At 40.0% G+C, this 15284-nt stretch overlaps 1 protein-coding gene across 5 annotated transcripts in view; it reads right to left on the bottom strand.

Annotated features, from left to right (window-relative positions):
• LOC148355622 (oxysterol-binding protein-related protein 1-like) overlaps positions 1–15284 on the bottom strand; it is an 86494-nt gene that overhangs the window by 27695 nt on the left and 43515 nt on the right. For all 5 annotated transcript variants that reach the window (XM_088349200.1, XM_088349201.1, XM_088349202.1 and 2 more), the window contains 3 exons: positions 13704–13851; positions 11171–11360; positions 7375–7450 (listed from right to left, as the gene is read on the bottom strand). In XM_088349200.1, coding sequence (XP_088205326.1) covers positions 7375–7450; positions 11171–11360; positions 13704–13851 — 414 coding nt within the window. The remainder of the gene's footprint in view (positions 1–7374; positions 7451–11170; positions 11361–13703; positions 13852–15284) is intronic.

Here is a 15284-nt window from a genome sequence, read left to right as displayed (position 1 = left end):
TCAAAATATTGTGTCTTTCAAAAATCAATAGTCACAGGTGTGGAGCCTATACGCTACTGCCTGAGCAATGGGTTAAGTCCAGTAAACCTGGTTGGTTAGATGTCTAAACGACTAGGGTTGGTAGGGGAACCATTGTGATGTGTCTTGAACAAGTACAGCCTGGTGGCGCCCATTTCTCTCCAGCCCAAAATATATTTCCACCTCGTCCCTATGAATAGGACACAATTTTAACTAGAGGTCAAGTTGTCACACCAACATACCCCATTGTGGCTGAATTATTCTTTATATGGAAGCTCATCAAACTATCTATGCTCATTGTTGAAACACTTTATGATGAAAAGCCGCATAGTAATTTTCAAACACCCGGGAGCTCTTGCAAAAGCACTTGGAGCAATTTGATTTGGTGAGCGTTAGAAATGGGCGGAGCTATGGCACCCACTTCTACTCTTTGCTGAGTGCGATCAGCACTAATAGTAGATACATTGGTAGGCCCTTTTGCAGTATTTTGTGACATTTGTACAATAGAACTTTGCTTGCACCTTGTAATGAAACCGTTATTCAGGACAAAGATTACAAATATCAAAATGTGCCTCAACACTTTTAAGTAACGGATAGGAATACACATTTGAAGAGGTACATTTATATTCATGTGGGACACAGGCTACACAGGACAAAATCTATAAAATAATAATAGTAACATCACGCAGTGAAATAAAATGTGCTGAAGCTTTTGTCTGGAGAGCGGGTTTGGTGGTTTTGTTTAATTTTGTTTGAAAATTGATAGTGTGGCTTTCTCAGAAAAAAAAAATCAAAATAGTAATGTTTTTATGGCTATTTGGGTCAAAAAGATTCCCGACCCCTGAGGTACAGGTTTGTTAAAGTGGGATTAGCCTTATTGGGTTTAATATCTCACATCTTAAGAAGTTAGTAGATCCAGGCATTTTTCACAAGGCTCATTGCTCTCGTCGTATGCTTCCCAAACCGGTAGTGGATGTAATGTGGTTCAAATCCCGGATGAGCCTTAAAATTAGCTTTTATATGAGGTTTTTCTCCGGCAATTACTACATGATGTTTCATGGGGAAAATAAACAGTGCTCAGGGTCAGGTTCATGATAGTCATAGTCTGTTTCATGCATGTCCCTTGTCCAACACAACTGTGGTTCAAATATAAGTCAGATAGTGATCATGTTCATCAATTAGCTGTGATTGGAGAAGGAGACATTGAAATATGTCAGGACTATTGTTCCAGAGGACCAGGATTCGCTTCCTTCACAGTAGTCTGTTCATTTAGCTCAGAGGTTCAGATTGTTTTAGGTATTTTACAACTGAATCAAATGATCAAGATTATTATCAGGTTTCTGCAGAACTTCCTAATGTATCAGGTGTGTGAGAGGAAGAAAGTCTATAAAACTGGAGTGGGAATACTTGGGCTTTGGGGGCTACATGTTCTGCATTTTTAAGGGTTTCTCTTGTCCAACATAGCTGATATACAGGGTAGGGTAGGGTTACTTTAACTGGATTACTTTCAATTACTTTTGGATTACTCCAATACCAAATATGCTAATAAAAGACAAAAGAAACTAAATATGAATACAATTATGACTCACAACACGTGGTAAGCTTTCTCTCCTGGCTTTGATGTCTTTGATCTCCGGCAAAACATCAAATGCGACAGAAACAAAATGAAAATAAATCCAAACAGCTTGCCAACATCATTTTTGCCGTTCCATGTATTCCGTTACTCCCCAAGCCTGCACAAAATTTAGTAATTTTATTCATATTTAGTTTATTTTGTCTTTTATTAACATATTTGGTATTGGAGTAATCCAAAAATAATTGAAAGTAATCCAGTTAAAGTAACCCTACCCAACCCTGCTGATATAAGTGATTACCGGACCATAATATTTGGACTATAAGCCATGACTTTTTTCCTTGGTTATCAACCCTGCGGCTTATGCAATGGTACGGCCAATGAACAGGCTTGTACCTGTACAACCCGAGCAGTACAGGTATAAGAGTGAGACACGAAGAATATATATGTAAGTTTAATGTACTTTACGCTTTGTGCATGAATAAAACTAGTACGAGAGAACCGTCATCATGGAGAAGGTGTCCATCAAAAGGGGAGCGCTAACTACCGTAAAATCTGGGATGTCTTGTCTTCTCTCTTTGTCTCTCTTTATTTGTAAACGGAAACAATGTCGCTAAACAAATGCACCACAATAAGAAATGTCCAACAAAGCAGAAAGTTTTAAGCCGGGTTCCTATTTATCTGCCGGCATTATCGTGTGTTTCGGAGTAAATATTTTACACGGTTGGATTCAATGGGTTGTCCTTGATGTAACATAGTCCATTTTTGCAGACATTCAAAGAAGTTGAAGACGGCCAGGGAACATATGGTGAGTTATCTCGGCTTTATAGTTTTCAGGTACAGTGGAACCTCGGTTTTCGAACGCCTCTCAGATCGAACAAATCGGTTGTCGACCAAAAATTTCGAGAAATTCTTGCTTGGCTGTTCAGTCAAATAATCGGAGTTCGAACGCCGGTACGCTAGGGTGCGATGCTGAGCGGCATACGGGTGTAGATCGTGTAGACTGCCCCCACCCCTCGTGAAGAACTGTTATCACGTGCGGATGTGTTTCGTTTTGCTTTCGCTTTTAATATAGGTGTACCAAGTGTTTTAGCCCCTAATTATGCCTCCGAAGAAGGTCGGTGCAAGCAGCAAAGTTGCTACAGGTGAAAAAAAACAAGAGTAGTGCGTACAACTATTGCATTTGAGAAAGAAATAATAGCAAAATATGAAGAAGGTGTGCGAGTTTCCGATCTTGCTATACATACAGCATGGCTTATGCTGAGCACCACAAAGGTAAAAAATCCTATTCATAATTATTTTCTTTACCCTTTGTTTATTTTTTCGTACGTTTTTTACGTAAAACATTCAGGGTGTTGTAACGGAGCCCCATTTCCAATGAAGCGCTAGCCACTTGTTGTGGAGACCCGGGTGCTAAATGACGTGTAAATGACCAGATTTTTTTATTTTTACACGTTCATGTTAGCGTAATCTTTCGTACGGAAGATTACGCTAACGCGAATGTACGATTAGCCTGGGTTAGCTTCATGTTTACGTTCATGGTAAACATTTAGGGTGTTGGAACGGATTAAAAATGATTTACATTACTTTTAATGGGAAAAACGATTTTCGGTGATTGAACAAATCGGTTTTCGAACAGGGTTCTGGAACGGATTATGGTCGAGAACCGAGGTTCCACTGTATTTTGTTCCATAATGATTGTGATGTTTCTATGATGAGTACATTTTGAAATGGTCATATCTTGAATCCCAAGAGTTTAAGCTTTCTGATGATATGAGCAATGAAATATTTCAGTGACTGGTGACATCGTACAGATACATATTTGTTTATCAAAAGTCCAGCGGCCCACCCTGTATTACTGAAACTCTTTCTGTGTACCGTCTTTCTTTGTAAATGTTTCAATGTGCGCACCGGCGGCCTATAGTCAGGTAACGCTTATGTATTAACAAAATGTTTTTTCTTTAAAAATGTACCGCGCTTGATGATGATTCTTGTCATTTTAATCAGCTGTCTTGAAGCAAAGAAAATAAAAAAATATGAGGGACTGAGGTTGCCCACATCTGGTCCTTGAGAAACATATTCCTGCTTGTTTTCCAATGTCTCCCGCCTCCATCTGATTAGATGATGTTGTTATCAGACTTTTATAAAGCTTGCTGATGAGCTGCAGCTGTGTTAAAAGTGGGGTTAGCGCATTTTGGGTTTGAAATCATCTCACATGATAAAAGTTATGTTTTATGTGGAAGTCATCAGGCTTGTTGGTCTAGACCAGGGGTCGGCAGCCTATGGCACGCGTGCCAGCAGTGGCACACGAGGGGTTAACCAGTGGCACGCGAGCACACGGCAAAATGATAATGATTATATTTTAAAAAAGCGCATTTTTACCTGAAATTTAGACATTTTCAATTGCGCGCTGCGTTTACGGGAGCGGCCCTCTTCTTCGTGTGTGAGTGTGTGTGTCTGTGCCATGCCTCGCAGAAGAGGGGAGCTCCGTGTTTTAACGCAGCCAATGAAACGCACAATAAATGAACGAATCAGGACGGCTCCTCGAGCAAAAACATCGCGTGCTTTCCAGCCAGCGTGGACAGACGAATGAGGCTTTGTGCAAAAAATGACCGTGCCGTTTTGTGCATTATGCCTCGAGAGCGTTGTACCTCGCGCATCAAGTGTTTAACGTCATTACGAGACGAAACATGAACATGAATTCAAGGATGAGTCCAACGAGACGGAGACATAAAAACGCGTGTCCAGGTATATCAAACAAACGCAGCCCCTGAAAACATTTGTCACTGCTAAAAACAAAAGTGATCACATTTCTAACTGCATAATAAAGCACAGAAAACCATTTACTGATGGCGAATATTTTAAAGAAGCGTGTGTGTGTGTGTACGCGTGTGTGTGCGCGTGTGCCTTCTGCTTTGCTGCTGTTATTTCAACTTTTAATATTTTCTGCAACAAGATATCATTGATGAATGGTATGATAGCTGTCCATAGCACTTGTTTTTTGATTGAAGTTCATCGTTAATGAAGAATGGTTGATTCTGGTTAACACTTGTGGCAAAAAGTTTAAGTCATGGATGGCTACAGGCCTTTCCACTTGTTATTCACATTCATTTTTGATTTGATTGATGAACAAGAATAGTAGAAGATAAATTGGTCCGTTATACCAGTGCTTTTCAACCAGTGTGCCGGGGCACACTAGTGTGCTGTGAAACCTTGTCTAGTGTGCCGCTGGAATTTTTATCTTTCCAAAAAATCAGGCCATTATTCAGTATTTTTGCAATCTTCAGAGGAGGAACTGTAATAGTCATCCATATCAGTAGGTGGCAGTAGATTTTTATATACTTTTTATGTACTAATTATCTGCTCTTGAGGTAGCACAGTCCATTTAATCACTTAATTTGTTTAACAAAGCGGTTTAAGATTACTGTAAAAAATAAAACCATAAAGCACACTATTCTTGTTTATTTTAAGTATTATTTTATTATTTTTATATACTAATTATCTGCTTATGTATTTTCAAAAAACTGAAAGAGAGATCAAGAGGTCGCAGGTTCAGTTCCCGGCTCCTCCGAGCTATATGTAAAAGGGAAATGTGTGAAGCACATTGTAAAGCACTTTGGGAGGTGTTCATTGACTTGAAAAGCGCTATATAAATGCAGACCATTACATTACATTACATTATGAGGTAGTACAGTGAAATATTTGACATAACTTCATTTTCAAACATTTTTGACAGACGGTGTGCCTCGGAACTTTTTTATAAATAAAAGTGTACCTTGGTTCAGAAAGGGTTGAAAAACACTGAGTTATACGATTAAAATGTATATGCACGTTGTATATTTGGACTGGTGTAAAATTACAGCTCAGTTGGATATAAAAAAAAAAGGTTGTGCGAGTCATTAATCTTGGTGTGGCACTCCGATTTACAAGGAAATTTGAAAGTGGCACTCCACACCGAAAAGGTTGTTGACCCCTCGTCTAGACCAAGGTCCGGAACCAGTGGCTCGCGAGCCAAATATGGCTCGGTTGCCGATTGGAGCACTTGCAGAGCCACGAGGATACTGAGTCTAAAAAGGATTCAGTCCATCATATATAGGACACCATTTTCACCATAGATTACAGTCAAGGTGTCACACCAACATACCTTTTTGGGCTTTAAATTGCTAAATAATCCTTTATATGGAAGCTCATCAAACTGGGAAGCGGGTTTGGCTGTTTAGTTGAACTTAAGATTTATGGTGTGGATCTCCCTTTAAAAAACATCAAAATATTTTTGTTTTATGCCTCTTTGGGTCAAATAGGTTCCTGAGCCCTGTTATATATGATTCTGCAAGGGGTCCTGGATTTAGATCCTAGATGAGCCCATATTAAAAGTTATTGCACTTTTTTGGAGGTCAACAGTTTTTTTTGTTCTTGCTTTTTTGGTCTAGTGTTCAACTGATCAGCTTTGTTTGGGTTGTAATTATCCTCTTTTGGTGTAGGGCTAATCTCCTAATTTAGAGTGTGAAAGGTTCTGGGTTCAAATCCTGGATGAGCCCTTATTGGAGTATTTTTTGTCATCACGGAGTCTTGGCTTCCCCGACGCCGCAGTCCAACTAGCAGGACGTACGCTTCACCGGTACGAACGAGACGGAGACCCCGGTAAAAACAGGGGTGGGGGACTATGCGCTACAATAACAGTTGAATCATTGAGACACACTGCTCACTCGATATAGAGTTTCTAGCAGTATCGTTTACTCTTCTATCTACCGAGAGAGCTAACTGTGGTCATTGTGCTTGCTGTTTACGTTCCACCGGATGCTAACGTTAGCATAGCGCTAAATCTCCTGCCCGCTGCTATCAATAAACAGCAGCTTGCCCACCCCGACGGAGCTTTTCACGTCGCCGGCGACTTTAATCGGGCATGTTTGAGGACTGTACTTCCCAAATACGAGGACTGAGCAATTAGGGAAAAAAACACTGGACCGTGTGTACAGTAAGATCAAACATCTAGTTGGATCCGCCCATCTCTGTCTGTCCCTCACCCCCTCATACACCCCCCTCCGGAGGAAAACAAAGCCTATACAACAAGGACAGTACAAACGTCTTCTTTGTTCCTTTATCTCTTTGTTTTCCTTATCCTCACTGTAAAATGTGGACTTGGAGTGCCACGTCCAATTTAGTTGTCACAAATATTCCTTGTTGTAACAATGACAATAAAGGTATATTCTATTCTATTCTATTCTATTGAAGTCAATTGTGGCTTTCTAGTCATCATGTCAACTGTGATGAGCTCTAATTTTGTTCACTTTTGGGTTATAAATGATGTCATATTGTATGATGTTAAATGCTAATTGGGAAGTGTTGATTCAACTGTGGCTTTTTAGTCAAGCATTTAACAAATTTAAGCACAGTGGGGTCCCTTCCAAAGACCCATTTCTAGCTGTCGTCACTTTGTAGCCATGTGGTTTATTGAAAAAGTCACATTTATTTGAATAGCTCTTAACAGAATGTCTCAGAGGTCTGCACAGACCGAGATTACAACATTCCATGATTGAACAAGGCAAAATAACCATAATATTAAAATTAAAATCAGGAAAATTAAGAAGTAACCCTACTTCCAGAATGACCAGGCAGCAATGGGTGTTGCAGGGCATCAACAATTTTACAGTTTGAGTCAAGAACAACTCAAAATGTCATTGATCAATACACAGGCAAATCATCTACTGACAGGCATCCGACATTTTTAGCTCACTGCCGTCACGTCATAAAAACTGGGCTGTAAACCAAAATGTCATTCTCACCATGCCGATGCAGTTCCTCAGGATACTCCAAATGCTGAAGTCATTTCTTGAAAACATGGGTGCAGGTAAACTAGTCCTGAAACAATAGCACACAAGCATTCATATTGGGCATTTAATCCTACAGATACAAGAATGAAAAAAATCAGATTGTGGACGGTACATCAACAGGGTTTTTACACCTTTTTCATGGACAAGTGTAAGCACTTTATAAAACTCATTTTCCAATTCATACATTAAAAAAAGAAAATCCAGGGTGAATAATGTATTTTGCAGAGCCACAAATATATTTGCAGTTTACATATGCGATTTTTCCTCTCGCGTGTGAATTTATCAACACATGTGATTTTTAAATCTGGAGTATATCAAATCTCTCCCCATATAGGTGTTGGGTAAAACTGCTAGTCATATGTAACTTACATTTTCAGGTACAGCAAGTTTTTCCCATTACAATTTATTACCGGGTAATGCTACCTTAATTCTTTGCATGGCCCATAATAAATGTCTATACTTGATATGTAATCCTTGCACTAATACAACTTCCTTAGGCCCTGTTTAGGTGTAGCATGCACCTGTTCATTTGGGCACAACCAGTAGAGGGCGCTGACGCCTCATAGGACAGCTGCTGTTAATCTCGAGGTAAGAAGAAATACAAGCCTCTAAAGAGCAGTATTGTTGTTGTATTTAAGCAGACTTATTGAGTAACATGGCAACGATTTCAATCATTAACAAGCACTTCACCCAAAATTCAGGCACTTTTTAACATTGAAATGCAAGCATTTTTAAAGGATTGCAAGCACCAAACAAATCTACTCATCAAAGACAACAAACAACTTAAAATTTTGCTATTAAATGACTTGATTTTCCTACTCAGCTTTAAAGATAATCCGCGATGAATTACACTGAAAATGAGTCTCAGCAGACTTCACTTATTCGATTAAACATCGGAGACACATAACGGCCGCAGGCGTCATATCTTATTCACGTCTCGGCCAGCTAATGAGGCTTTTTGCGTATTAAGTGACGCGTTGCAACAAAAGCCGACGGCGCGACTATTATCTGTGGCCCGTCGGGCCGAAGGTCTCAGCAAACGCATCAGGCAAAGTCCACCTGTTCATTACTAAACTGTTCAAAAATGACGAATTTTTGATGACACTTGATGACACTAAATCAATCAACAGTGATTCAATTTTCACACTAAAATTAAGCCTCATGTGTCTTACAATGTGGTGCTGTTATGCTGGCACAGTGCCTAGCAAAATTATTGCCACCCCAAAAGCCTTTTGACATACTGCCATATTCCAGGTTTCTAACTTTCACTTCAAGGCATTTTCACTTTACGGTGTGGAATACGATGTTGTTTCTGTCATGAAACGGGCCGGGAAGCAGGAAGTCGGAACTCATATGCGTAGACGATCTGTCACTTTAATTAGGATATAAAAGTTGACCAACACACAAACGGACCAAAGACAAAACAAAACAGGTTTAAAGGCAATCAAAATTACAAACTAGGCATTACTCAGATCAAACAGGCATGAACAGGTCCTCAACAAGGTAAAGCAATGGTCTGGCCACGGGCAGTCCCAAAAGGAGCGTTTAAGTACTCCACAAGCAATCAGTCCAATGCGTCTCAGCCGGTGTCAAGGGGCGGGGCCAGCTGGGCGCCATGACAACCGTGCAGGACATGACAGTTTCAGCCCCTTTTTACAACATGTTTCCCACTCTTCGACATATACTCCAAAAATATTTCATGTGCCCAAAAATTGAAACAATTTAAACTTTGCAGTGTTAGTGCATATGAAGAGTCACGTTTCTTTGATGCATGTCTGCTTGGTCGACGTCAGATAAGATGATGATATGCTATTGGGTTGCGTCATGGCATCATGAAAAGGCAGGTATGTTAATACCTGAATTACTTCCCATAATGCATTTCTGTCTTCATTGTGTTCATAATCTCGTATGTTTGGAACGAATGCACGTCACCGTTTCAATACTAATATTTTTGTAACGTATTTATTCACTATAGGTATATATACATAAGAAGTAACCACTATATACTATTTATTTATTTTAATGTTTTTAATCTGGTGCACCAAGAATCGGAGCTAATTTCTATAGGTTTCTATTCCCCATTATACGATTATTTTACTTACCTTGTGATCCTCACCTCAGAACAGATTAATGTCATATCACGGAGGTCTACTATGATACGATTTTAAGAAAAAAGGTTCACTTATGTTTGTATCATAAAAGCATTACTCTCACTTGAGACGGCTCCATTTTTTTCTAAAAATAAAACCACCACTTTACAATAGTAAAAATATCAAAGAATAACACTTTATCTATATAATGTCTTGAAAAACCTTCTATTTTGGAGAACAGGAACTTATTTCTGGAAACGTTTTTACTCAAATATTTGAATTCAATCCTTTAAAAAAAATATCATATTATCGTGACATTAAAAAAAAAAGCTAATTAAAAAAACAGGAATATACTTATTACTTACTAATATTATTACTTTGTTATTGTAAAATATATCGTTATCCTTTTAAAAAAATACATTATTGTAACAATAATAAACGGGCCGTTTTACGGCATTCTTACAGGGCTTTCTTTTTGTCACTCTCCTATAAAGGGCAAATTCATTCAGAGTACGACTAATATTTTTCTTATGCACAATTGTCCCAACTCAGCTCTGTATGCCTGCAGGTCATCCAATGTAACCATGGGCCTTTTGGTTGCTTCTCTGATTAGTTTTCTATTTATTTGGTCCAAAAGGTAGGTTTGCAGTGGTTTAATGCTCTCCATTTTGATATTATTGCTTGCACAATGCGTCGAGGGATGTGTAAATGTTGTGAAATCTATTGTATCCCATTTCTTCTGTGAACCTTTCCACAACTTTGTTCTGGACCTGCCTGGTGTGTTCTTTGGTCTTCATAATGCTGTCTGTTTTCCATTGACTCCTTTCACAAATGTCTGAGCCATCACAGAGCAGGTGCATTTTAACTGAGACTTAATGACACTATGGGACTGATGACACCTACTTTTCACTTTTTTGGAGTAAATATAATATAGAATGTTGAAATTATTTGGTTCCACGTTACGATTGTGTCTCGATCGGTCAATACGTTCTTGGAGGGGGCATACTTTATTTCACTGTATTTGTGACTGAACAAGTTTCATTACGGTATGAATCAATTGTTGTGATAAATACATGGTCTGTTAGTTGAAACTACAGTTAAACATCTAAAACTAAACCTCAATATCATGCAGTGAAAGACTATACGCATTTATTCTCTTACCACCTTAAATAATTGTCTTCCTATTGGTTCGTACACGTTTTCCATGAAAACCTTTGCATGATATTTGACGTGGCGAAGCAGTTCGTTAAAAGATGGCCGCAGGGAGCGGTCAATGGAGCTGAATGATTAGCGCTTGACGCCAAGCCGTCATCAATATTTAAAAGGCTAAGACAAAGACACCTGTCCTTTCCATAGCGCTCTTTCGGGGCCACCGATGCTCTAAATTATTCAGTGCATCAAGTGGAAAAAGCCATGAGGATAAAATAAATAAGAGGAGGTAGGAGCAACATCAAATTGTTGATTCATTCCCCCTATTTTTTGGGGGTTGGGCGAGGTTGGAAAGCTGCACATTTTGGGGATATTTTTCGAGGTTGAAAATTTTATTTCTGAGGGGAAAAATAAATCCTTGAAACACAAAGTCATCGATCAAGAAAGTGAGACCGGTGCACAGCTTTGGTGCAGAAATAAATCTGCCGGGTCTCATTTAAGATGCTAACCTATACTTGGTGATCCCATTGGGTTGAGTCGGCTGGTCGTTGCCATGGCGATCGCCCTGCGACATGCCAAAGGGGCCACTGCTAAACATGATGCCGCCTTCCTCGTCTTCCTCGTCTTCCTCCTCCCCTTCCTCCAAAGAACGACTCGCCACGGTCTCGAAACCGCTCAGGGAGAGCTCTGAGTCTGAACCTGGAGGGAAAATACAGTAATCCTTTATTTATTGCAGTTAACGGGGACCAGAACCCCTCGCCAAACCTGAAAATCCGTAGCAAAGCCCATTCATAAAAGCCACTAAGGGTCACACTTACCTTGAGATGACGTCCCTACTGATTGAGAGTATATGATTGTGACAAAATAACAACTATAGATATACAAATAAAAACACAGAACACAGAATCGCAGTTGAATGAATTGTCTTTATTGTCATTCTCCTCTCAGTGTGAGGAAGCGATTTAAAGAGCGGCTGGCTAGCTAAATGCTAGCATTGGGTATCCTTGAATCAAGCTATGTCCCAGCCATAATTAAAGTACAACCATCGTGAATGTAGCGGTTTCCCACGAGTTCTAACTCCAGGTCATCCGTTTGATGGGTGACGGATGTGGAAATGGTGAAATACAGATTTGACAGGGAGGGCAGCACGGCGGCGCAGTGGTTAGCGCATGTGCGGCACAGTTCATGTCATGGGAACCTCCTGCGTGGGTTCAAATCCAGCTCCAGACTTCCTGTGCGGAGTTTGTATGTTCTCCCCGTGCTTGCGGTGAATTGGCCGGTCCAAACTGTCCCTAGGTGTGAATGAGCGAGTGAGTTGTCTGTCCCCGTGTGCCCTGCGATTGGCTGGCAACCAGTTCAGGGTGTCCCCTGCCCACTGCCCGATGATTGCTGGGATGGGCTCCAGCACCCCCGCGACCCTACTGAGGATAAGCGGTGCAGCTGATGAGATGAGGTTTGACAGGGGTGACTTGCGTGAATTGCTACATAGCCTTAGCAGTAGGCCGGCCCTGCAGCACCGCAGCTGCCTTCTCTCCGGACGCCGCCTTAGTCGCTTTCCGAACCTGATAATAATCCACGAAGCACCCCCTGATGATCACCATTTTCTATGCGCTTATCTGATCGGCAGCGGCTTATTTAATCCCCCCCAAAAAATTCAACTACCAGGCCCTAAAAGTTAGATGTTGCCAAACCTTGCTGTTTGTTTTGGTGGCCACAATGACTTGTACACCCGCCATGCTGTTTAACTGACAGGATGCACTAGCCTATCAAAGCCACATACACAGGCAGTCACGCACACCTACCAGACACATACAACCACCCACGTGATAGCATTTGCTGTGATGTCTGCTGCAAAACACAATACATGATACGTTGAAATCAATGACAACAAGACAAATTCACGAAGCATTCAACCAGCGGGAACTGAAAACTGAAGTGGCGAGGGATTACTGTAAATATCATTTTTTGGTCGATATTATGACTTGGAGAAAAACGCATTGACCAATAGCAGGGCTACCAGTGGATGAGAAAAGTCATTGTAAATGAAGACAGTCAAATAAAATTTGATTTGAGTTTTAAATTTCCTGTTTTGCTTGTCTTTATGTATCCTGCGACTGGTTGGTAACCAGTTCAGGGTGTCCCCTGCCCACTGCCCGAAGAAAGCCGGCATGGGCTCCAGCAAATATATCATGCTTAATTACAATGAAACAGGTGAAGTGCACAATTAAATTAACTTCTGTCTCTGGTACCGTGACTAAAACTAGTGTAATAAGGTGAAGGGATGTTTTTCGGCACAACACAGCAAGGTTCAAATTATCAACACAGGTCTAGAGCGCGCTCTTGTGGTTTAGTGTGGAAATAACATGTGAATTTATATTCTGGTGGTACAAATTTCAAACTCAATGATATAATAATGTGTTAATTATTTAACATATGAAATGATATGATCTGCATTTATATAGCCTTTTCAAGTCAAGACTTCCCAAAGCGCTTTACAGTGTGCTTCACATTTCCCTATAGCGCCCGTGCAGCCATGTAAGGCGCTAACCTGCTTATTGGGGGTATTCGGGGTTCAGTGTCTGACCCAAGGACACTTTGACATGTAACACGGAGGAGCCGTGAATCGAACCTGCGATCTCTTGATCCCAAGACGAGCTCTCTACCTCCTGAGCCACTGCCGCCCCGGCATATAAATCTCACCAGAGTATAAGTCGCACCCTGGCCAAACTATCAAAAAATGCTAGGTATCCTGCAAAAAATACAGTGTAAGTAAATTTGGTTTCACAACCAAAATTAATTAATTTCATAAATGGTTACCATACATAGACGCGCTTCATCGTAATTAGGCATTTAGCGTATTTCCCAGTCTATAAGGTGCACTGGATTATAAGGCAAACTTTTGAATTTCGGGCAAATGTTTTTAGGTACGCCATATAGTCTGGAAAATATGATACAATTTATTTGATTAAAAATTATTTTTCAAATAGTAGAAGAAAAGTCAGATTTGTCTTTCAAAGAAACAACCTTTCCCTTTTTACTGACCAGACACGGCATCGTGGAACTCTTCGTCGCTGAGGCCGCCCTTGACCACGACTTGCTCCAGCTCGTGATGCTCGGTGGCAAGAGTCTGCAGCACTTTGGACAGGATCTTGTTCTTCTCCACCTCCTTCTCCAATTTCATGCTACACACCTGCATGCACACGCACGTTTCGAAACAATAGACCGGATTCTGTTTACACACGGAAAACAACACAAGCATCGCATTCAAAATCAGAGCAAAATCATATTTATCCTGCAAAGTGAATCCAAATACCGGGGATTGGTTATTAAGAAAGCGTTTGAGTCCTTGTTTGGATGCAGCGGCTGTGTCAATTCATCTCTTAGCTCATCAGCGCAGGATCGAGTAAATAGGACTGTGTACGGCCACCCTGTCTGTTGCTGACATTTTATTTTGATTACAATTTTTCACTAGGCCCCATATATTGCCCCATACATGTGCTGTAAAATGTGCTGTGAAAAATATTTGTTTTTCAAAGTATATATAATTTCTAGTTTTTCTATGAATTGTCTAAATAAAACCATTTGGTATAATAAGAAAGACAATCATATGTCTAAATATTTTTATTGCTTTATTTACCATGCCCTAATATGCCCGAATAAAAATAATTAAAAGTTAAAAAAGGAGATTATTTCTACAGTACAATTTGTGAATATTCATTAGAAACCTAATAAGTAAAAACTTTGAAAAAAAACATTTGCCTTGCAACATATTGTGTTTTATAGTATATTATATTTTTTTAGTAAAATAAGAAAACTAAGATGTGTTAGTTCATGTTTAGTTTCTTAAGTTTAATGTTTTTTATTTTGTATTTTGAAAAATAATAAAATGAGCAAAAAATGTGTAAAAACAGCCACATTTTATTACTGATTTTAAGATTTATTTCGATAACATAAAAAATAAACATCACATAAGCATATTTTTAACCTTTTCATGGTTGTTTTAGTGAAATTAAAAAAATTATATTATTCTCAGTTTTCTGCCAATTGCTATATGAAATGATTTATGAACAGACCTGTGTTGATCATTTTAATCTTACTGTGTTGTGCCGAAAAACATCCCTCCACTTTATTACACAACGAGTCACTCGGCAGCACAATAGGGCAGTGGTTAGCGCATGTACGGCACAGTTCTGAGTTCGTGGGTTCGAACCCCCTGTGTGAAGTTTGCATGTTCTTCCCGTGCTTGCGTGGGTTTCCTCCGGGTATTCCGGTTTCCTCCCACATTGCAAAGACATGCATGTCAGGTGGATTGGCCAGTCCAAACTGTCCCTAGGTGTGAATGAGCGAGCAAATTGTCTGTCCCTGTGTGCCCTGCAACTGGCTGGCAACCAGTTCAGGGTGTCCCCTGCCCACTGCCCGAAGACAGCTGGGATGGGCTCCAGCATCCCCCGCGACCGTACTGAGGATAAGCGGTGCAGCTAATAGATGAATGGATATTATTTCATTTACTTTACTGAAAAAAGGAGAAAATAGAACAAAATAAATCATATTAGACAGGCTAACTCCCTCAGTCCTGTCTTTCCTTATTCCCTCTTCTGTCCGTCCTCTATTCCTTCATGCCTC

This window comes from Urocampus carinirostris, chromosome 12, assembly GCF_059441175.1.
Source record: "Urocampus carinirostris isolate Australia breed hairy pipefish chromosome 12, RoL_Ucar_1.0, whole genome shotgun sequence".
Taxonomy (NCBI): domain Eukaryota; kingdom Metazoa; phylum Chordata; class Actinopteri; order Syngnathiformes; family Syngnathidae; genus Urocampus; species Urocampus carinirostris.
This window is presented reverse-complemented; position numbering and strand designations above follow the sequence as displayed.